The sequence below is a fragment of the Carassius auratus genome, unplaced genomic scaffold (assembly GCF_003368295.1).
Source record: "Carassius auratus strain Wakin unplaced genomic scaffold, ASM336829v1 scaf_tig00040084, whole genome shotgun sequence".
NCBI classification, from domain to species: Eukaryota; Metazoa; Chordata; class Actinopteri; order Cypriniformes; family Cyprinidae; genus Carassius; species Carassius auratus.
Genome location: NW_020526563.1, coordinates 76,232 through 98,607, shown reverse-complemented (window position 1 = coordinate 98,607; position 22,376 = coordinate 76,232). Strand labels below are relative to the sequence as shown.

The following is a 22,376-nucleotide window of genomic DNA, read 5'->3' as shown; positions in this document are numbered from 1 at the left end:
ATGCGCAGCTCAGTGAACCGGGTCACAACCATTTCATCCTGTCAAATAATTACTCAACCTCGAGCCAATAGCCTTCGAGTATGAGATGTGACAGAGTATGTGATTTGTTGAATGTAGTGAACGAATACGCCTTTCAATGAACGAGTTTCATATGAGTCTGAACTAGATCTAGAGATCTTATCGTTCGTGAATGAAATGACTGAACTGGTACACATGTCGTTCGTGAATGAACATAGCTTATCTCGTTAGTGAACTAAATGAATGAGAATAAACCGGGTTAGTCTGCCATTTAAGCATGTCAATCTCGCAAAATGCAAAGCAGTGCTCATACGCTTGTTTTGATATTTAGCAACTCCACGTTTAATCCCCGATTTATGAAAGTGAATATATAATATACAAACTGTCTGACCAAACAATTAAAATGCTAATTAGGCAAGAAAACCTCGTGCTTTGTTCATCTGAACAACTTTTAGACTTTATATATTGAATGCGATTATACACACATTTTAATAAAGCCAGATCAGTTTTTGTAACAAGTGAATACGTTCATTGACTTAAGACATAACACATAATACATTCTTGTTTGCCACCTGTTGGCTTATTTTGTGTAATACGAAGAAATGGTCACTGAACGAATCAGTGAACGATTCTGAACGAATCATTTTGGTGAACGAACTGAAAATGAACGAATCTCTAGAAAGAATCATAATTTCCACCACTAATCAGTGATATTATAGGTGCTCAGTTTTTAACCAAAAGTATAAAAAGTTGCACATATCCCACAAACCCACACAGAGCTCAGGTGCAGGACAAACAAGTCAAACTATAACAAAAGAACAAATGTATTGTCCACACATTGATATAATAAGAAATATTTATTGCAATGTTTAGACCATCAGGTCTTCATCAGGCACAAAATAAGTGAACTGAGGTACAGCTCTTTACAAGTAACAGGTGGACATCAATTAGACACATTCGGTCAGGTGTGCTCCCACAAAAAAAAGGAATAAAAACAATAAATAACAATTATAAAAAAATAAGGATTGACAGAGAGAGAGAGAGAGAGAGAGAGAGAAAGCTTAAACTTGAATAAACATACAAATCAATAAAAGTAAAATACAAATCATTACAGATCAATAATCACTCAAAATATTCAAACAATACAGAAAACAGATAAAGAAATTCACACAATCCTAAAGTAAAGGCTTAATGTCAAATTCTCCATTCATACCCAAAAAGTAACGATGTATTCAGAGTACAAATAAAAAATCATTCCCTTTGTAACCACAGACTCTCCTGCTAAAGTCTTAATTCCCTGTTTGTACTTTACTGTTTTAGTTTTTCTAAAGAGAGTATTACTGTATCTGAAACACTCTTTTCTTACCACTCTTACCATTGTTTTGTCACAAGATGCACACCATAGGCACCTTTATACAAGCTACTTAAATGTCTTAATTGACCTATGGCCTAACCCTGGCTTAACTTTAGCCCTTTCTGTGAAACCAGTCCTTCTGACACACACACACACACTCAGGATTTAGACCGTATCATAGTACTGAGACTGCTCTCCTTAGAGTTACAAATGATCTGCTCTTATCATCTGATTGTGGGTGTATCTCTCTATTAGTTTTATTGGATCTTAGTGCTGCGTTTGACACAATTGACCACAACATTCTTTTGCATAGACTTGAACACTTTGTTGGCATCAATGGAAGTGCATTAGCATGGTTTAAATCGTACTTATATGACCGCCATCAGTTCGTAGCAGTGAATGAAGATGTATCATATCGATCACAAGTGCAGTATGGAGTACCTCAAGGCTCAGTACTAGGGCCGCTACTCTTCAAGCTTTATATGTTACCCTTGGGAGATATCATCAGGAAACATGGTGTTAGCTTTCACTGTTATGCTGATGATACGCAGCTCTATATTTCTTTGCGGCCCGGTGAAACACACCAATTTGAAAAACTAATGGAATGCATAGTCGATATAAAAAACTGGATGACGAGTAATTTCTTACTGCTAAATTCAGAAAAAACAGAGGTGTTAATCATAGGACCTAAAAACTCTGCTTGTAATAACCTAGAACACTGTCTAAGACTTGATGGTTGCTCTGTCAATTCTTCGTCATCAGTTAGGAACCTAGGTGTGCTATATGATAGCAATCTTCCTTAGAAACGCAATGGAGAGAAATTAATACATGAGATGAGGTTATTTCTATGAAAAACTCCTTCACCTGAAGAAAACAACAGATTGAGGAGCTTGAAAGCAGAGTTTTTATTTTTAACAATTAGATTTAGTTCCATTACTGATAAAATTATATATATCTGTCAAACACTAGTGCCACTATAGATCTTGAGCAATGGTATCTCCTCTGTTTTCTCTCTCTGAGTGGACTCCACAGTGTCTTCTGGATGGATCTCTCTCTCTCTGTCCTCTGTAAGAAAACAGAAAGAATCACAGATGGTTAAACTACAGCAATGACTGCTGATGATGTCACAGCTAAGGATTTCATTAGTCAGCAGTACACTGTATATCTTAGTAAAAGTGCAAAACCAGGAGTATTTACTTTAAATCAAAGTCAGTCTTTCTTTATATCGGCTGTTTAGATATTTTAGTTTTTCATTGGGACACGGACAGGACATCAAAATGTAATTTTTACTGAATATAACTAGCAATTTATTGCTTTCAGATATTATATTTAACATCTGAAGATTGATTTCATTTAGTGTAGAGTTGTGTGTATTTTACAGCATCTAAACTGTTCCCAGATATCATATTTTAATAATCAGTAACTCACCACAGACAGTAACTCTGAATCGCTTGTATCTGGTCTCTCTGCTGCTGATGATCTTGAGTTTATAAAGTCCAGAGTCTGTGTTCGTGGTGCTTGTGATGCTCAGAGATCCGGTCTGAAGGTCCAGCTGCAGTCTGTCTCTGAATCGTCCACCAACACCATCATATGTAGATATCTTACGGTTCTCCAGGTCAGCTTTAGCTATGAGACGGTCTCTGGGGCCGAACATCCACAGGATCAGAGTGTCTCTCTGTAGCTCACTAACATCAGTGTTTAGTTCGGCTCGGTCTCCCTCCGTCACTGACACAGTGTTTTCTTCATGTGACAACAGCACCATGTAGAAGAGAAAGAGACATGAGTGCTAAATTAATATATTGATATTTAAATAAAATTAAGATGACATATGTTTAGATAAATGTTATGGTTATTTTATTTTCTAATTTAAAATCAGCTTTTATGAAACAGATTTTAGGGTGAATTCATTTCAAAGCATACAAATTGTAGTTATGTACATTGGAAAACACACTGTAAAAATGACTGAATTTAACTGTACATTACTTTAAAAATGCTATATTAAAAACCTGTTAAATGGTTAGCGATAAATTCCCCTAGTATACAGTGAAAAACTGTTTTGGACATTACATGTTATTTTACAGAAGTAAACAATTTTTGGAATAATATTCCAATTCAGTACTTCAGTAGGTTGGTATGTTAACTATACATCAGTTAATGTAATTATGGTAACCAGCTGTAAATTTATGATGGTACATTTTACGAATGTTTTAATTAATTTGCAGAGCATCATTATTACATTAAATGACACAAGATTCTCACCATTGACAATAAGCACAAATCTTTTGCATTTGCTCCGTGTGCGGCTGCTGATCTGTAGTTTATAGACATCTGAATGTGTGATGCTGATGTTCCAGATGCTCAGAGATCCGGTCTGGTGATCCAGCTGCAGTCTGTCTCTGAATCTCACATCATTACCACGATACAATGACGTCTTATTGGTGGCTCTGTTGATTTTAGCAATGCAGGTTTCGTGATCTCCATGTGTCCACAGTATCTTACTGTCCTCCTCTAGTTCAGTCATTCCTGTGTTTAGAGTGACCGAGTCTCCCGCTCTCACTTTAACTGTGTCCACTTCATGTCACGGCATCACATGCAACAGGAAAACATTGTAAATGTGATCGTAAAAGTGTGCAAGGGCACATCTCACTGAATACTATGCATGAACACAATAATTGTATGTAGAACTCAAGCTACTTACACCATACTGTAACTCTAAACTTCTTGTATGAGACTTTATTTCTGTTGCTGATTTGTATGTGATAAACTCCGGAGTCTGTGCTTTTGGTGTTTGTGATACTGAGAGATCCGGTCTGTTTATCCATCTGCAGTCTGTCTCCAAATCTCCCATCAGCATCGGCTGTCTGAGTGGTGTTTCGGTCTCTTTTAGCTATAACAGTGTCTTCAGATCCAAACGTCCAGAGAACCTGATCATCTCGCTGTAGTTTACTAACACCGGAGTTTAGAGAGACGTTTTCTCCCTCCGAGAATGGCAGCGAGTCCACTGCACCAACACCACAAAACATCAAGAAATATAAACATGGGAACAAATAAGAGTGATCTGCTGAAAATCAGCGTAAAACTAATAAAGAAATAGTGTAGTACTAGTGGGAAACTCTCTATTTGTGCAGTGTGCGCATGTCAAAGATTAGATTTTTTGGCTGATCATCTTCTCACAGTTATACAGCATGAATACATATTACAGGCCATAGAGAGCACTGGGACTATTTTGGTGAAAATGATTAAAAACGCGGATCAAAAAAAGCTAACATACGCACAGCAACCTGCTTCAGAAGCAACATTTGAGTAGCAGCACTGAATCTATTGAGTTATTATATTGAGTGAGCTGCTCACCACAGAGAATAAGCTTGAATCTTCTGGATTTGGTTTGTCTTGCTTTGATGAGCTTCAGCTGATAGTCTCCTGAATGTGTGATTTTCACGTCTCTGATGGTCAGATCTCCAGTCTCACTGTCCAGCTGCAGTCGGCCTCTGAATCTCTCGATATCCCTGAATGAAGTGTTACTGGTCCTTTCAGGAATCTGAGCGATGAGAGCCTCGAGGTCCAAAACTCCAGAGTATTTGATCATATCTCTGTGGTTCAGTTATACCAGTGTGTAGAGTGACTGAATCCCCCTCTGACACTTCTTCTGTCTTCAGGTCATCTGTTCATACCATCCAGAGTGGAAAAAAAAGGACATTTTTTCTGAATTTGCATTTATATAACTCAGTAAACATACACAGGTTTAAATTTGCTTGACTAATAAACCTCATGTGGTCTGCCAATACATTTAAATTGTATAAACAAGCCAAAAAAGTCTAGAATATAAGTGTGGAATTGACCGTAAATCATAATCACAGGAAGTATAAGTATTGCTAAGTTTATTTATAATTTGAAAACATGAAGTGAAGTGAGGCTGGAGGAGTGAATAGAGAAGGAAACCGGTCTGTGTTAACACTTACCCTTCAGTGGAGAATACTTGCGGCGAGAGTAACACACTCCAGCGATTCCAGCTGCAGCTAACATCAGCACAATAACACAGATCAGTGCTAAAACACCTGAAGACACACCTGGATCAGGAGCATCTGCCACACATACAGACACACATTAGTGCAAACCAGTCTGACCGCAAACCAAGAATTAAGGGATCAAATCTGATTTACAAATAGTTTCTGATCTGAAACACTAAATAGCTTTTTTTGAGATTTTAACAGAGTTCTTGGCGTTTACATTATTGAAAGCAATTATAGCATCTCTTAGCTGGTTAATTTTGAGTTTTTTGGTCCACAACTGACTATAGAAATTCAATGATATGTGTTATCCTTTGAGAAGATGCTGTCTCTTAATTAAAGATGACAGACGAGTCGAGCAGCTGTCGTGTGGTAGTTAGAAGAGGTGCTCATGGGTCAGACTTGGGCTTTATAATGTATTCATCATTACAGTGACACCAATGCAAATATGATTTATTATTGTGGTTCTCTTACGGATTTCTTATTTAACCTGTAAACATGACCATCATATGTAAGTCTGCAGTTTGATGTGACGAAACTAAAAGCTGACACATCGACAATAAAAATGATAATAATAATAATTGTAAGCATTAATTTAAAAGCATCAACATATGCTCTACTGACCGACAAACACATTGTATCTCTTGTAGAAGGTCTCTTTGCTGTTGGTGATCTGCAGCTGATAAAGCCCTGTATCTGTGCTTCTGCTGTTTCTGATGGTCAGAGATCCAGACTGATCGTCCAGCCGTACTCGCTCTCTCAGTCTCACATCTTCACTATAGGAGATCTGACCCAGTGTTGTGTTGATTTCAGCTATGAACGTGTCTGGACTCAACTGTCCGAACATCCACAGAATCACATCATGTTTCTGTATTTTATGAACACCAGTATGAAGAGTGACAGAGTCTCCCTCCTTTGTGTTTGTTAAACCAGCAAAAAACACATCTGGAGAGGAAAAATGTTTTTAGATTTCACTGCTCAATCTAACAATACATGAGCATGTAAGAATAAATGAATATGTAAATTATTAAATTAAAATAAATATTAAAATATCAATCCTTTGCTATGCTTATTTATTAGCTAAAATGTAATGTAAACTTTAAAGGAAACTTTAAGTAAGGGATAACCAATGGATAGCTGTGATTTAATTAATTTAAAAGGCAAAGAAATGTCCGAGGTGGAGCAGTTTTAATGCACAGTTAGCTGTGGATTATCACATTTATACCATGGTCTGTTATTGAGGTTTGCAGAGAGCGATGTAACTGCACCTGTTCAGATCCTCTACCTGTTTTACTGCACACCTCCCAGCCAATCAGAATCAAGAGTTCAGACAGACCGTGGTACAGTTGTTTCTGATGAAACCGATGTGAGGTGCTCACCATGGACAGTCAGACTGAATGACTTGTACGAGGTCTCGCTGCTGATGATCCTGAGCTGATAGTCTCCAGACAGTTTGGTCCTGATGTCACTGATGCTCAAGGATCCCGTCTGATTGTCCAGCAGCAGTCTGTCTCCGAATCTCCCGTCATCAACATCGTAAAAGGAAATCATCTGATTTTTGCCATTGAGTTTAGCGATAATAGATCTCTGAGCTCCATACATCCACATCACCAGATCAACGTTGTGTATTTCAGTAATGCTAGTGTGTAAAGTAACAGAATCTCCCTCCAGAACGGACAGTTTCTTTATTTCACCCGAGTCACCAGACACACCTGCACACAGGAGCAGTTCCTCAAAATACACAGAAGAAGAGGCACATGATCCAAATCTGAAGAAGCATACACCATGGAAACGGTTTAATGCTATTCTGATCTGGCATAAATGCATTTACACAGGAATTAACAATGCTTTGACTGTAGTTTTACAATTAAGGTTTTAAGTGTTATAAATTTATTTAATTTAAAAATAATGAAATTATCACCTATAAAACTAAAATAATAATAATAAAAAAACGAGACAAAAAAAAATGTATGTGTTTTACAGCAAAGTAGCATCATTGGCTAGCTGACTAATAATAAGTATATGCTAATTGGCAACGGTCTTTTGTGGCTGTTAAACACTTTCGACCACATGACTGTCTACACCACAAACACAATCCAGGAGAATGTGTTTCGACTTCCTGTGGAAGTGGTTGAGAGTGGATAAACTCAAAATGTTTTACATCCCATTTATGCATGTATTTAGTGTAACACTTGTGCTGCGATCGACCAAAACACATCTTAATATAGTATAAACAGAGCCTGCGATTCAGAGATACATGTGTTTCATCAGACAAGTAGAAATGATAAACAAACAGGAAGATACAGATGAAGGTAAAAGTGGTTGTTGAAAAACTTAAATAAGGTGATCTCTTACAGGGCCAAAAATATACACTTTCTGTTTCACATCTACACACATGTTGGCATTAATGTCATTATGTGAGGACTTTCCTTTGACATCTATTGTTTTTATGCAGAGCTAGAACTACTCACTTATAAAATAAAAAAGTGGACAAATTGATAGGAATATTGCAAATAACTACAATTTCCTAGTTAGTTTAAGATTGTGCAAAAAAAAAAAAAAAAAAAAAAAGATAAATACAAATAAAACAAAAGGTAATAAGTAAATAAAACACATCTGCCAGCACAGCTAGACAAAAATATGTTTTCTCTGACACATACATTTTAAAAACATTTAATATTAGACTCGAATTTTACAGGAAAACAATTAAATAAATAAATAGTAATTTAAACATTTATGTGTTAATGTCTTTCAACCTTTAAACCAGACTGCATTAAGTCCATTCTCCACTAACGTCCAGTCTTTGCAAACTTGTTTAATATATTTTCTGAAATTGTACTTTAACCCCTGACAGGGATGAGGGTTTTTCTTTGAGTGGCAAAAATAGAAATCTCCTGCTCTGTGTCTGCGCATGTCTCCGGTTTGGGTCTTGATTGTGGATCCTGTCAGAGCGCATGCGCAGCAGTGAAACCAAATCTGTTAAATGTCCCACTCACCGATCAAAAATGCCAGGAAGACCGAGAGTATAACAATGTTCCTCTCTCCGCTGCAGACTCCCGTCAGACCTCTAATAAACATCATCTCTCGGTGGACTCTCTCTCGAGCCTGTGCAGCATATAAAACCAAATAACAGAGAAGCTCTAGAAAACAAACAGATTTTATAACGTCTGAGTTTCACTAACTGTTCACGGTTATTTTTTAGGAAGATGAATCTTAAGTGCAAAACCTAAAAGATTCGTAGCTTCCCGACTGTTTGAATGGGGGTTGTTAACACCCATCCAGTGTTGCCAGATGAAGTCGAAGACTTTCAGCCCAAAAACCTCTCGAACCCCGCCCACTCAACACAAACTAACCAATCACGTGACTTCATGACCACAAGAATGTGATCGAACTCCGATTGACCATGACTGATAATAAATGTTTCACCTTTTTTTTTTTTTTTGTACTAAGTAGTGAAAATGATTTTAAAAAAATGAATGAATTTTTCCAGAGATAAGAGCAATACAACATGAAAACAGATCAAAACATGGCAAATACACAGTAAGAAAAAAAAGAGCAACATGTTTCTGCATTCATCTCACACACACCAACAGGCGAACATATTATCCTAAATATTAACAATCACGCGCTTACCTTCCCGTTTCTTCCAACAGAGCAATCCGTGGTTTGAGAGTTGGGTCTCTCTTTGCTGTAGCTGCAGCTGATATTGATGCCGCTTTGATTTCCGCATCTGGCTTTTGTTGCGCGTCTATTTGTGGATTTAAGTAAACAGAGACGTGGAGTGGCCGGTGTTGTGTAATATTCGGTTCCCGTGAAAAACTGTTCCCGTGGATGGAGTTGACATGAATATTCATGAGTTTCCTGTTTTGCGTTGAAACTGAAACATAAACGATTTTTAAAAAGGTATGTTTTAGCGTAGAATGACATTATGCTTAGTTTATTGTTGTTTTTATTACTATTGTTAATATGAAAAATAATTAATAGATTGTGTCATGGTTGATTGTCCTAATGATTTACCTGAGGTAAGCTATGCTCCAAGTGAGCCTACAATGAAGCAGTTTTATAATATTCTTATTTGACATAAATAAGAGTCCTTAAAATGTATCGATTAATAACTGCCAAAACGTAATAAAATGTATGATGATTATTTTGTGTCATTCTTAATCGTTTTCTGAATCATTAAAAAAAAATTATAAATAACAAAGCAAAAGATGAATGTTTTTTATGCACACATGAACTGGAATATAAACATTCTTAATCTCTATATTTATTTATATGCCCCCAAAATTATACATTTAGTAGATAAAATGCACAATATAGTTAAAAAAAGAAGTAAAAATGTCTTTATAAACTTTATTTTTGTATTTAATCATATACTAGGGCTGCTCTAATCAGCGGTTAATTCCATCAGGTGCGTGATTTCACATAGAGCAGCTGTTACTACACAGAGCCGTTGTTAACTGAGAAGATGCGCCAATAAACGCTGAAAATGAAGTGGATTTGCGCATCTTCTCTATTAACACCGGCTCTGTGTAGTAACAGCTGCTCTATGTGAAATCACGCACCTGATGGAATTAACCGCTGATTAGAGAACCGGCTTTACTGACGAGATGCGCATTAACTATCGGCTGATCATGATCGGAACACCCCCATCATATACTGCATTGAAAGTTATTTTGAGTCAAATGTGTATTGTTCAAGTTTCGAAATCCACAACGTTGCAGTACTCGTTTTGCTAATTTTCTACAAATTATAACAATTAAAATGTTTTGTAGTTTAATAAATGGCTAAATCAAAGCATACAGTAATTTGTATATTCTCATTTCAAAGATAGATAGATTGCTTTTGCTGAATAAAGACTTCAACTGATTACGTGTTAAAAGTTTTATTAACAGATGTGGTGAATTTATTACATAAAATACATTTACATACCCAGGGGCAGATCTACGGGGGGGGGGGTGGCAAATGCCACCCTAAAAGTAAGCCTTGCCACCCTGCTGCCACTCCAGTTGAATTAAAGGTTATGGCCAATTTGAAAATTTATGAGCGCAAATCTTTTGTGATTCGTGATGCCGCTCTGAACTCCCGAACTGATTCAAATGCTTTGCAATCCCCAAACTGACTCAAATAATTTGCGAACCCGATTTGAACTCCCAAACTGAGTCAAATGATTCGCGAACCCGCTACGAACTGCCGAACTAATTCAAGTGATTCGCGATCCCGCTCCGAACCGCTCCGAACTCCCGAACTGATTCAAATGATTCGCGATCCCCAAACTGACTCAAAAGATTCGCGATCCCGCTCCGAACTCCCGAAACGAAATGATTCGCTGAAATGAAAAGTTTTTTTTTTTTTCAGGTTTCCTTACGAAAATTACACATGGTTTTAACAACAACACCACAAATAATCCATTTTATAGCCATGGTAACTGCAAATTAACCATGGTTTTGTTACTTCAAATAATAATTTACAAATTATTAATATGCCGTAATCTGCGTAGGCCTATGTCTGTTTTGCTCTGCAGTTACACCGCCGAAACGCTAGTTTACGCGAGCGGGTTACACTGTGTTTACATTCCTCGATCCTCGCGGGCTTCTACGACAATGGTGACTGAAAGAGAGCTATCATGTTGGAGCTGGAGCTTATCGAGGTCCAAAAACTGTTAATTTTGGTTAAATTACTACAACTAAAAGGCAGAAACGAGAGAAAGCGTCGGAGGAGATGGTACGTGCGACTGGTGAACCAGTTGAGACAGAAAGAGGGTGAATTTTCTGTGCTTGTCCTACCTGGTCAACTTGTTGTGTAAATTTTATTGGTGTAAAATATAATGCACCAATAAATGAAATTAAACCTGTTTTGGAGTGTGACTAAAAAGACTGTATTAGGTGAGGTCTGATATCCAGCCTTGCTCAGGGGGTGTCAGTCAAAACACAGGGTCCGATCAGTTCCATCCAAAGAGTTTAATTTATCTTAGAATAAGTAATTTGCAACCAAGATGCACACAACACAGCTGTACATGGGCATTACAGGTGATCAATTGGGTGTTTGTTGTAAGAGTGGGTGTGTATGTGGTCTACAATAGAAAAGAAATAAGAATTGTAATAAGTTACATGTTTCAAAATATTATTACAAAGACATTCACAATAAATTCCTAGTTTCTTATTATATCCTCAGGTTAAATTATCAAAGAACACTAAATGAACAATAAACATTGTAACACCGCTACCACCTTGTGGTTAGAAATGGAAACTGCTTTCATACTCAAACCGCTTATGAGGTAATTTGCATAACTGTACATAAGCATGAACATCGCGTCCATAAAGATCAAATAAACAGCGATTAAGTAACTAATATTGCAGTTACACACAGTGGGATACTAAATCTGACATTCGTTCACATCATTACACCATAGTTTGAGAGAACTCGAATCATTATCATCATGACAGAAAGGCATATTCAAATGTGCTTGAACGTGTGCGATTAGCGATTAACACAGATAAATGCTTAAACAACGTGCTAACATGCAAACACAAACACATTTTATAAGGAACTGTTCAACTAACAGTTATTACTAACTTAATAATCAGAAAACGTACTTTTGTTCAGTGACGCACACATTAACCCACGCACAGTCTTTGCACTTCTCCTACTGAGTCACTCTCGCACTTTCTGCGCATGCGGACTTGTCAAAGGTGGCGCACGCGCACAGACCCGACCTTTCTAACAAAACCATTTAAATAAAGCCCAGTTTTAAAGTCATGTCTTTGTTCCTTTATTTACATTAACCTACACAATACAATCTGCAAACAGCAGGGATATATATATATATATATATATATATATTTTTTTTTTTAAGTTTGTACTATACATACAAATGGCCTGGATACAAAAAAAATAGATGCAAATGAGCAAACACAGACACATGTGCAACTATATGCTAATGTTTATTTGCAATAACCTTCACACATTTTTGGAAACAGCAGTATTTGTTTTTAATAAAAAGTGCAAACTATATACAAATAAAGGGCATGACAGTGCAATGTATTAATGTGCAATGATCTACAATTATCAAAAATAGATGCAAAAGAGACACTTCACAAATGATGCAAACTACCGTATAACCTGTATGAATTGGTGTGAACAGACAATAAATAAAGCTAAAGTGCATATACAAAAAAAAAAAAAAAAGCAAAAGTGCAAACTGCAGATACAGTGCATTTCCATATGCGCAGAATTAAAAGGTTGAACGTTGTCAAGGTAGGCACAATGGGCTCGTTGCACAAGATGGCGCCCTTTAACTTCCGGGGCGCAAGTGTGTGCATACTTATTTCCGGTCATATAGAACTGTGAGGGAAGAAGTGAAGATCTGTGTCTTCGTTAGCAAAAATAAGCATGTTTAAAATAAAAAAGAATAAAGTCGTTTATCAGCGACAGGAGAGAACATCTTCCCTACATTGCTGTGTACCTCAGTGCACTAATTCGTCTCGGTACAGCAGCGCAATAAGCTTTCATTCTTTCCCTGTTGACGCTGAAGTTCGTGCCCAGTGGTTAACGAAAATCCGTAGGGATCACTTCAGTCCTACAAAAAATACTAGAGTGTGTAGTGTTCATTTCTGTGGAGCTAATTTTGTTTTGACGCCTGGGGGACTGAGAAAACTTAAAAGGGGAGTTATTCCCTCTCTTTTTGCATGGAACAACTATACTCTTCCCACACCGAGAGAGAATGTTTGGGATCGTCGACCAAGATGCTCCGTCCCAGAAGAGACGTCTCCGCCTGAATCTGAGATGAGTGAACCACAAACGGCACCTGATCATGACTACCCTGTCACTCCAGCAACATCAGTAATGGCAGGTGAAATGGCAATGAGTTATGACGAACTGAAGAGGAAATTGGAAGATCTACAATATCAGTTGGAAACTGTACAGTTACAGTCCCGTTTTGGTTTACACCGCATCGCTGGATCAGACGACAATATTCGTTTTTACACGAGATTGGTAATGTTGTTAGAATAGCATAACATTCACATGTTTTCTCTGTATATTGTCCTTTTTATCTATTACCGTGAGTCTGCGTTTATAGCTCTTATGTTCTATTAAAATGTGTGTGAGAGATCTCTCTTTGCACGCAAACAATCCGCTCATACACACTCTCTCTCTCTCTCTCTCTGCACGTGCGTGCGGACACACACACACACACTCTGTCACACAAACCCCTTGTAGACACACTCGCTCTCTGCACGCACACACACACACACTCACTGTCTCTTACTCACACAATTCTGTCACAAACATGCACACTAATAAAAAAAAACAGTTATCTCAATAGAATTGAAGGAATATACATGTCATTATTTTCATGATAATTAACCTTGTCTTATAATAATATTATACTTAGGTTTGCTTCTTACAAGCATTGAAATTGGTGGAGCCTGCTGCAAAAAGTAGGATGGTGCGAATTACCAGGGCAAGGGCTGCCTCTGACAGCTTTGATGAGCTGACCCAAACAAAAACAACGGTATGTAAGTAAATAGTAAATAATTTACAATAAGGTTTAGTGGTACAGTGTAATCACAAATGAATCTGTATCTAAACTCTCTTTATTAATTTTTCACAGAAACTTGCACCAATAGATGAGCTGCTGCTTTTTCTGATGCACTTGTCTGTGGGTCTGCCTCTCAGGGATCTAGCAGAGCGCTTTGGTGTTCATCGGACCACAGCTAGCCGAATCATTGTGACTTGGACACACTTTCTGTACAATCTACTTGGTTCAATTCGCCTGTGGATACCAAAAGAAGTCGTCAGAGCTCTCTTACCACCAGAGTTTGCAGACTTCCCTGACACTCAAGTGGTGCTGGACTGCACTGAATTGTACTGCCAAACACCCTCCTCTCTACTACTTCAGAGTGAGGTGTTTTCGAATTACAAATCACACAGTACATTGAAGGCGATGATTGGCATTGCACCACATGGTGCCATTACCTTTGTTTCAGTGCTGTATGCAGGCTCTATGAGTGACTGGGAGATTTTCAAACTTTCAGGAATTATTAAATGCCTCACACCAGACATGGCCATTATGGTTGACAAGGGCTTTTTGGTAGATGATCTCGTTCCTTGCAAGGTTTACCGACCTGCTTATCGGTCAAAGAATTCCCAGATGTCCAGGCAGGATGTACAACAGACCATGCGCGTAATTTGCAGGGGGGTTATGGGGGTCATGACCCCCCAAAAAATCAGATCCAACTAATATAACCCCCTTAATATCATAACATCATTCAGATTAAAATAATATGAAATATTCAGAATGAATACTTTTGTAATTTTGTTCGTTTTCTTTATTAATTTCATTTGCCAGCAAGAAAGATAGTATCATATTTTAAATAATCTGTAGTGTAAATTAGCATGTTACCTTTTACACAAGAAAATTATTCATATGCCGCGAGTTTAACCCCCCAATGGTAGACCCAAAGTTACGCCCTTGCAACAGACCCAATCCATTGCCCCGGCTGCGAGTACATGTTGAGAGATGCATCCGGAGGGTGAAGGAGAACAAACTGTTTGACAAACCCATACCATTGTCAATATGTGGCAGCATTGACCAGCTGTTTAGTGTAGCTTGCTTTCTGGTCAACTACCAGAATGGACCGCTGGTGAAGTCATGGTCAGTTAAATGCTGAATGTCAGAAGAAAAGGTAATGCTAGTGTTGAAAGATATGTATGCTCATTTTAAATCAGCTTTGTATTGCTAGAATGTTCACTGAATTGCAATTATAAATAAATGGGGTGTCTTCTGCAGCTAACTAGAAGAGAGATTTAACAGTATGTAAATGAACATTCTAACAAAATAGAGCTGTTTGAAAATTGCCAACTTGTAAATTAAACCCTCATATTACCTTTTATTTTACATTCAGCTTCCTTAAACTGCCCTGCTCCTGGAGAGGTACTTTCCTGCAGATTTCAGCTCCAACCCAAATCAAACACTTCTGCCTTTAAATTTCAAGTAACTGTGAACGCCTTAATTAGCTGCTTCAGGTGTTTGATTGGGGTTGGAGCTGAAATAAGCAGGACAGTAGCTCTCCAATTGTACATTAACATCTCGGAATTAATTGAGTTTTTAATCAACCTGTATAATCCATGTGTATTCAAAAACAACCCTGCCCCTTAAATCAAAATGCAACACTTCAAAACTTTGTAATATAATATGAAATTTTAATGTCATTAAGAAATCTCCAAAGTATCTACATTTTCATAGTTTGACTATTCAAAAGTGACTGTACATGTGATTAAAACAACTAATGTTCAATGATGTACTGTACAATTACCTGTGTAATACTCACATGTAAAAATAAAAAAGAAGTAGTCTCCTTTCTCTCTAATGATTCTGGCTACTTCATTGTCTTGATATATTCTCTGAATTAACATGTCATCCTCTGCAAAAACAACAAAGTCACACCACACTATTCCAGTAATCAAGAGCTGGCCTTGGACCTGCCAGTAGTAGCTGTGCTGTGATTTTAGTTGCATGGTACCACTGTGTAACTTTAAATAGCTGCAGTCAACATAGCTTTTTGCATTTGGGCACTTTATTTCAAGCAGGCCAAATGGGGGTCTTTCAGTTGGGTCAAAAATGACACCATCAGGTGATGACCCTAACCAGGGGACATCTGGGTGGATGACAAACCCACAAGGCCAGAAATTTGTGTTTTTTGTTCTGCAATACTCCTGAATTGCTACAGGCTCCAGTGCTAGGCCCCTTTTCATTGCTGCTGTTTGTGCTGTTCCTCTCCGAATTCGTTCAGCAAGGTGTTCTGAGGAGCTCTGGCCGCGGACATGGCACACCTCCCTGAAGCGCGAAGAGGTGATCCGTGGCTTTCTAACTCTGTACCACTCCACAGAGTCACTCTGTTTCCTTGTGGCAGCTTCTATTCTCCTGGCCATGTCCAACGTAGTCTCCAGTGACTGCAGATGTAGTTGCTGTTGCTGCCTGCAAACAAACTGGCAGCTGGTGGGCTCAAGCCTGTAACCATCTAAAGGTAGGAGTGGTGGAGGAGGGCAATCTGGGTGGTAAATTACTGTCCGGCTCACTGGCACTGGATGGTGAAAGGAGATGGGGCTGCCTTCTTGGACTTTTCCAAGAGCAGAATCAACTAGTGCGATGTTAGCATTTATAGACAAGGTAGTAATGAGTGGTGCAATGTCTGTTGAAAAGTCCTTGTAAATTTCTGACACTTTAAGCACGTCTTGATCAGGCAAATCTCCTTGCACTGCTTTGTAAAGTGTGCTCCTGTGAAGAAAGGATTTACATTATATATATATATATATATATATATATATATATATATATATATATATATATATATATATATATAAAGCGATTGAAGCAGCAATTAATTAAATTTTAAGGAATCAAAATTCAATTGATCCTTCAGCATATAAGATGTCCCTGTACTATTTAAACACACTAAGTTTCAAATTCTGCAAAATATAATTTGTTGAAAAAATAATTATAATTCCTCCAAAATGTGATACACACCACCCCCCTTACCTTACACCATCAGCAACAGTCCTCTGCTTTGGCTTGGTAGATACTACCACCATATCACCGACTCTACCTGGTTTCACACCCTGAGAATTATTAAATTATTATGAAATATGTCTAATGAAAAGTTAAAAAGTTTTGTTTTTAATGATCAGAGGCTTACCATAGTTCTTGGCTTGTGCCAGCGTTGTTCTGTCTCAGTGCAACTCAGAACGGGGGGGACTGCCGTAAGGTTCAGTTGGGAATAGTGCGCAGTTTGGTAAAGAAGTGCAACAGTATGATTGCACAGTGCTGTTCCAGCCACACATGAACACTCGGCATTGCACATCTCAACAGGGGATGAATCCACAAAGACGATCTTCAAAAAAAACAAACATTTATTTATTGTAACGTTACAGTTATACAATGGCAAGATGTCATCTCAAATTATTTGCAGAACAAAACCAAGGATGAGCAAGTCGAGAAGTGGCTGATCAGAATGTGTTAAATGGTCATGAAAGCAGACTGAGCCTTGTCCACGTAGTCACAGTCTCATCTTGCTCTTGTTTAGTGGCCTAGATTCACAGACAGGGCTTAGATTAAACCAGGTCTAAACCTCAGTTAAATTAAAAAAATTAAGTAGCTTTTATAAACGTGGCTTAGAGAGGGAAAAAACAATTACTGAGGTGCATCTTGAGACAAAACAATGGCACTGACATATTTTAAGATATGTCTGCAAATTGCTTTCAGTTAAGACAGATTAAACATGAATTTTAGTCTGGGAATATAGGCTTAAGCCTTTTCTGTGAAACCAGGCAAATATTTAAAAATGTTTGTAAAACAATGAACACTGAACACTGAACAGGTTCAGGCTGAACAAACTTCTCTGAACAGTGAACATTAGCTGTCACAACCACATTCGGGGTTTCCATGAGAGCTAAATAAATATTTTGAATTCTGGCAAAGAGATTTTTTTCTGAGATTTTATTGCTACAGTTAAATGAAACCTATAAACTATCTTGCTTGCTTATGTTAGAAACATGTTTCAGGAGCTAACATTACCGTCATCTACCTAGTTGATTTAGATTTCCAGTGTATGAACAGGTTCCTTAACAAGAATATATAGCTATACAGAATCTAGGATAAGGCTCATAAAAACCCCAGAACACAGCTGAGACATTTAACTGACTCTAAGGTTGTGTGGTTTCTCATTTTTCTTCATAGATCTGTAGCAAGTAGCCCTGACGCTCACTCTTCCTGTGTGATCTTTGTTTGATACTAAAAACAATGTCATGACATCGTTAGCACATTTAGACTAAAACACTGTGTAAATAGTGAAATTACCTAGCTAGTTATTTAGACTAATATCTATATAACTGGCTGTTGCAGTTAGCCAGGCTATAACTATTTACCAGTTTTATTTCTGCAGTGTTCACTTACCTTCGTAGTTATCGATGTAACTGGATACATACATTTTAAACCCCTTCTCACGCTTACTTCTTGGTGCAGAAGAGGAGGCTTGAATGATGCGGTGGACATCGTTAATAGTAATATTTGGCAGATCTTGCAAACACCTTGTGTAAAACGCCATTTTCTGCAGTAAATAACAAGCACACACTCGCTAGACCGGAAATCCAAGATGGCGGAGATATGCAACTAGCCCATTGTTTCTTTTTTTTGCTGCCACTCAAAAAGTATCTTCAACACGTCGAACATTGTCTCTGTGGTCCTCCAGCACCCTCCGTAGCATATCTGCAACAGTTTGTCCAAACCGGTCGCTCTCATCATTGCCTTGACACAGTCTCTGTTGAAGCTCCACCCGCCGTTCCTCCAACTGAGCCTCCAACCGAGCAACCTGCACTTGGACCCAGTCATCTTTTTCTTTTCTCTTCCTTTTTTGTGCCATTCTTGGACTGGGGGACGGAAGAGATGGCTGGTGATGGGGGCTACCACTTGGTAATTGGTCATCATCGCTGTTGGCTGGAGGTCTCACATCCGATAAACCAGTGAAGTTTGAGCTGGTATCAGTCCCATCCTGTGATTATGAAATAAATAGCAAATAGTATAAGTTATATATAAAAGATGATGCATTCATTATTAATTCATAGATAGATAGAGCTATATAATAACTGCATATTCATACATTGCAAATGCTAAATTGTTGCATTTGTATTTTCTGTAAGCCAAATAAAATTACAATCTATTAAATTATGTAAATACAACCCATTACATATAATTACAACCTATTACACATGCTTTTTGACTCACAGGAATATTATTTTTTGCAAAAAAATGAATACCCCATGTGGTAGCATTGCTAGTTAAGTTAGCTAACCGAAACACAATAAAGGTAAAGTTTCATAAAAGGACGTGCATTATCTACCTTATCGTCAAAGTTTGACTCTGTAAGCTGATGTTTGACATGAGGTGCCAGCCAAGATAGGAATAAATAAAATGCTGGGATTTTTTTCCCCCCTGGATCCCCGCTCCTTGTGGCTAGTTTTTTACGAAGATGGAGGAAATCTCCCTCCACGAATTCGCTGCCATCTGGCAGTCTTTGTAATCTCCCAAAGAGGAGTCATGCAGATGGCTGTATTTCCTCACTTCTTCAATTAATCACTCAGTCACTTGCTCCATTTCCATGTTGGCTCTTCACTGAATTTCGGAATTAAAAAATGGCGGGCAGTCCAGAGTGCAGAAGATTATTCCGGAAATGGAAACGTGATACTACCAAGCCGACCAATCACAGATCTTACGGTCCGCGTCGTCGCGACACGTAGTTACATTTTTGAGGAGGTGCGCGTCAGGGTACGGCGTATGGTACAAGTCAATGCGTATGCTACGCCGTACCTACTATGCGCACCCGACGCAGAAGTATAAATTGGCCTTAACGATACGCGTATTCGTATTCAACCGTTCGGTACGAGGCTTTCGGTTCGGTACGCGGTACGCATTATGTACCGAACGGTTCGTTGGACTAATTAATTATATAAAAAAAAAAAAAAAGTGAAATATAATGATATGAGTTCAACAAGGTAGCCCAATAACCCAAACGACAGAACAGGCAACGCCCCTGACACCCCCGAAGAAGAAAAAAAAAACACCAACTTATATGTTTATGTTAGGCTACTCAGTCAGGCGCTAGCTCACTCAGCACGCGCTGAAGGCTCATTGCAAAATGGCCAATGCGTTTAACAGACTAGAAATGAGAAGATCCTCCAATAACCAACAGGTCTGGTGTTTGGGTGCACTTTGGATTCCCTTTAAGCTATAATGGTGATGGCAAGAGAGTGGTGGATAAAAAAAACAACGGTATGTCGCATCTGCTACATGACAATAGGGTACACCAGTGGGAATACAAAAAAAAAAAAAAAAAAAAAAAAACACCTGCGGGAATACTTGAAACATGTCAAATCATTTACGCCGACATCACCTTAGTGTGTCAGTATCTGGGAATAGATGGAAAAGAGGAGAAACATACACGCAACAAACTATCCCCGCAGTATTTATGCAGAAATTTCCAACGGATTCAAACTGGGCAAAAGAAATCACTGCGGCGATCGGTAGGCTTCATTTACATTATAGCCGCGGATATGAGACCTTACTATTTACCATTCATTCTGTCATCACCATTATAGCTTACAGGGAATCCAAAGTGCACCCAAACACCAGATCTGTTGGTTATTGGAGGATCTTCTATTTCTGGTCTGTTAAACGCATTAGACACTTTGCAATGAGCCTTCAGTGCGTGCTGAGTGAGTGAGCGCCTTAGGGGCCGTTCACATATCGCGCCTAAAAACGCGTGGAAAACGTTAGCCGCGTCTTTCTCCTCCTTTCCAAAGCGCTCGGGCAGAAGCGCTCATGAGGCGTCTGTCTTTGCTAAGCAACAATGACGTGCTGCTCTCTACATGAAGACGCGGAAATTTCAGCAAAGGATAAATGGATTTGCAGCACTAAAAATCACTTGCAGTAGCTCTGCTACTAAATTTATTTCAAAATTGCAATCCACATACAGCTATGATCAGCTGTTCCTTCATCTTGGCTGAGCTTTCAACGTTGTTACGGGAAAGGATGAAGCTGATTGGTTAGTTATTGTCACATGACCAGCGGTGCGCTTGCGGCATTCTGAAAAGTTGAGATGTTTTTACATTTTGCTGTATCTAAAACGTACCGAACCGAACCGAACCGAACCGTGACATCAGTGTATCGTATCGAACCGAACCGTGAATTTTGTGAACCGTTACACCCCTAATATATATATATTTTTTTGTTTGTTTTGTTTTTTTGTTGGTGTTGTTGCTATAAATTATGAGGCAATAATGATTGGTTAATAATAACACTGTTACAATACATAATGTAGGCAAATACAAAATGAAAAATTTTATGTAAATGTTATTACAAATGCGATTGCTGCTGTTACACTTACAGGACGATCAAATCCTTGTTTAGGATACTGACCAAACATTTCATTCAAATATTCACTCAATCTTTCATTTTTGGACACCTTTTTGCTATAGATGACACAGGCTTTATAATTTCTTCAACAAAAAACGTGCATATCACAACCCTTACAAAAATAAACCATGGTTTTATCATAGTAAAACTGCTTAGTTTCCTTTTGCATGATTTCTGAATGCTTGAGACTATAAAATAGATTTGAGTCCTAATAAAGTTATAGCCACAGGTAAATGTCGAGAGCTACAATTGTGATTAGTAAATAAAACAATTTATTCATTTAGTTTTTTATTTGATTAAAGTTCTATTTTCACCCCTATAGTAGGTGTTTTTTTATCATCATATTTGAGGAAGGGGGGCACAACAATACAATCCTGCTCAGGACACACATTTGACCAGCAGCGGCCCTGAAGGTGTTGATATACACGTCTCTGGGAATGTGTGCTCTACTACACACACACACACACACACACACACACACACACACACACACACTGAAGCACGTGTGGTGTTTTCAGCTCTTCACTATATTAACACATGATGTATTCTACACATGTGCACGTCAGTGTGCTATGAGAGGATTTCACCATTTCATTTGATAAAACTATCGTCATTCATTCGTATCGTATTCACAGACTGACAGAAATGGCAATGTCTTTACGACAAACTGTCAAAATAAAATCTCGTTTAACTTGAAGAAATTTAAACAGAAATATAGTACTATTGCACAGTAGAGTATGCTATACTTCAAGTAGGCTTAATAGCTAATAATAATAGTTAATAAAAAAACACAGAAACTCTGTCTACAACTCACCAAAATAAAAGTTTGGTCTAACTCAAAGAAATGATGTAAGAAATTGCACAGTAAAATATAGCCTACTTTAAAAATATATATACTAAAACATTATTTTAAAGGAATATCACACAAGTTTTGATAGAAGTTTTAATTTAAACTTGCCAAAACAATAACACTATATTTGGGGTATGGTCACTTATTCCTTATATGAACTGTTTCAAATGCAAGACA

At 38.0% G+C, this 22,376-nt stretch overlaps 2 protein-coding genes across 2 annotated transcripts; both read right to left on the bottom strand.

The window, feature by feature from the left end:
* Positions 1 to 2,080: 2,080 nt before the first annotated feature.
* Positions 2,081 to 5,450, bottom strand: LOC113084455 (uncharacterized). The gene is made up of 6 exons (XM_026254842.1): positions 5,332 to 5,450; positions 4,724 to 5,033; positions 4,071 to 4,373; positions 3,632 to 3,943; positions 2,801 to 3,112; positions 2,081 to 2,437 (listed from the first exon to the last, which is right to left on the bottom strand). The coding sequence occupies exons 2-6, from the start codon at positions 4,956 to 4,958 to the stop codon at positions 2,331 to 2,333; spliced, it is 1,269 nt and encodes a 422-aa protein (XP_026110627.1). The 5' UTR covers positions 4,959 to 5,033; positions 5,332 to 5,450; the 3' UTR covers positions 2,081 to 2,330.
* Positions 5,451 to 9,008: 3,558 nt separating this feature from the next.
* LOC113084454 (uncharacterized) lies at positions 9,009 to 18,513 on the bottom strand. Its single transcript, XM_026254840.1, has 5 exons — positions 18,335 to 18,513; positions 17,079 to 17,273; positions 16,922 to 17,001; positions 15,714 to 16,660; positions 9,009 to 9,256 (listed from the first exon to the last, which is right to left on the bottom strand). The coding sequence occupies exons 1-5, from the start codon at positions 18,431 to 18,433 to the stop codon at positions 9,009 to 9,011; spliced, it is 1,569 nt and encodes a 522-aa protein (XP_026110625.1). The 5' UTR covers positions 18,434 to 18,513.
* Between the last annotated feature and the right edge of the window lie 3,863 nt (positions 18,514 to 22,376).

Coding starts and splice junctions, on each gene's coding strand:
- LOC113084454 (XM_026254840.1), bottom strand. CDS start 18,433: ATGTCCACCGCATCATTCAAGCCTCCTCTTCTGCACCAAGAAGTAAGC. Junction 17,274..18,334: donor TTACATCGATAACTACGAAG/GTAAGTGAACAC, acceptor TTTTTTTTGAAG/ATCGTCTTTGTGGATTCATC. Junction 17,002..17,078: donor GGCACAAGCCAAGAACTATG/GTAAGCCTCTGA, acceptor AATAATTCTCAG/GGTGTGAAACCAGGTAGAGT.
- LOC113084455 (XM_026254842.1), bottom strand. CDS start 4,958: ATGATCAAATACTCTGGAGTTTTGGACCTCGAGGCTCTCATCGCTCAG. Junction 3,944..4,070: donor GTTTAGAGTTACAGTATGGT/GTAAGTAGCTTG, acceptor CGTGACATGAAG/TGGACACAGTTAAAGTGAGA. Junction 2,438..2,800: donor ATTCAGAGTTACTGTCTGTG/GTGAGTTACTGA, acceptor GTTTTCTTACAG/AGGACAGAGAGAGAGAGATC.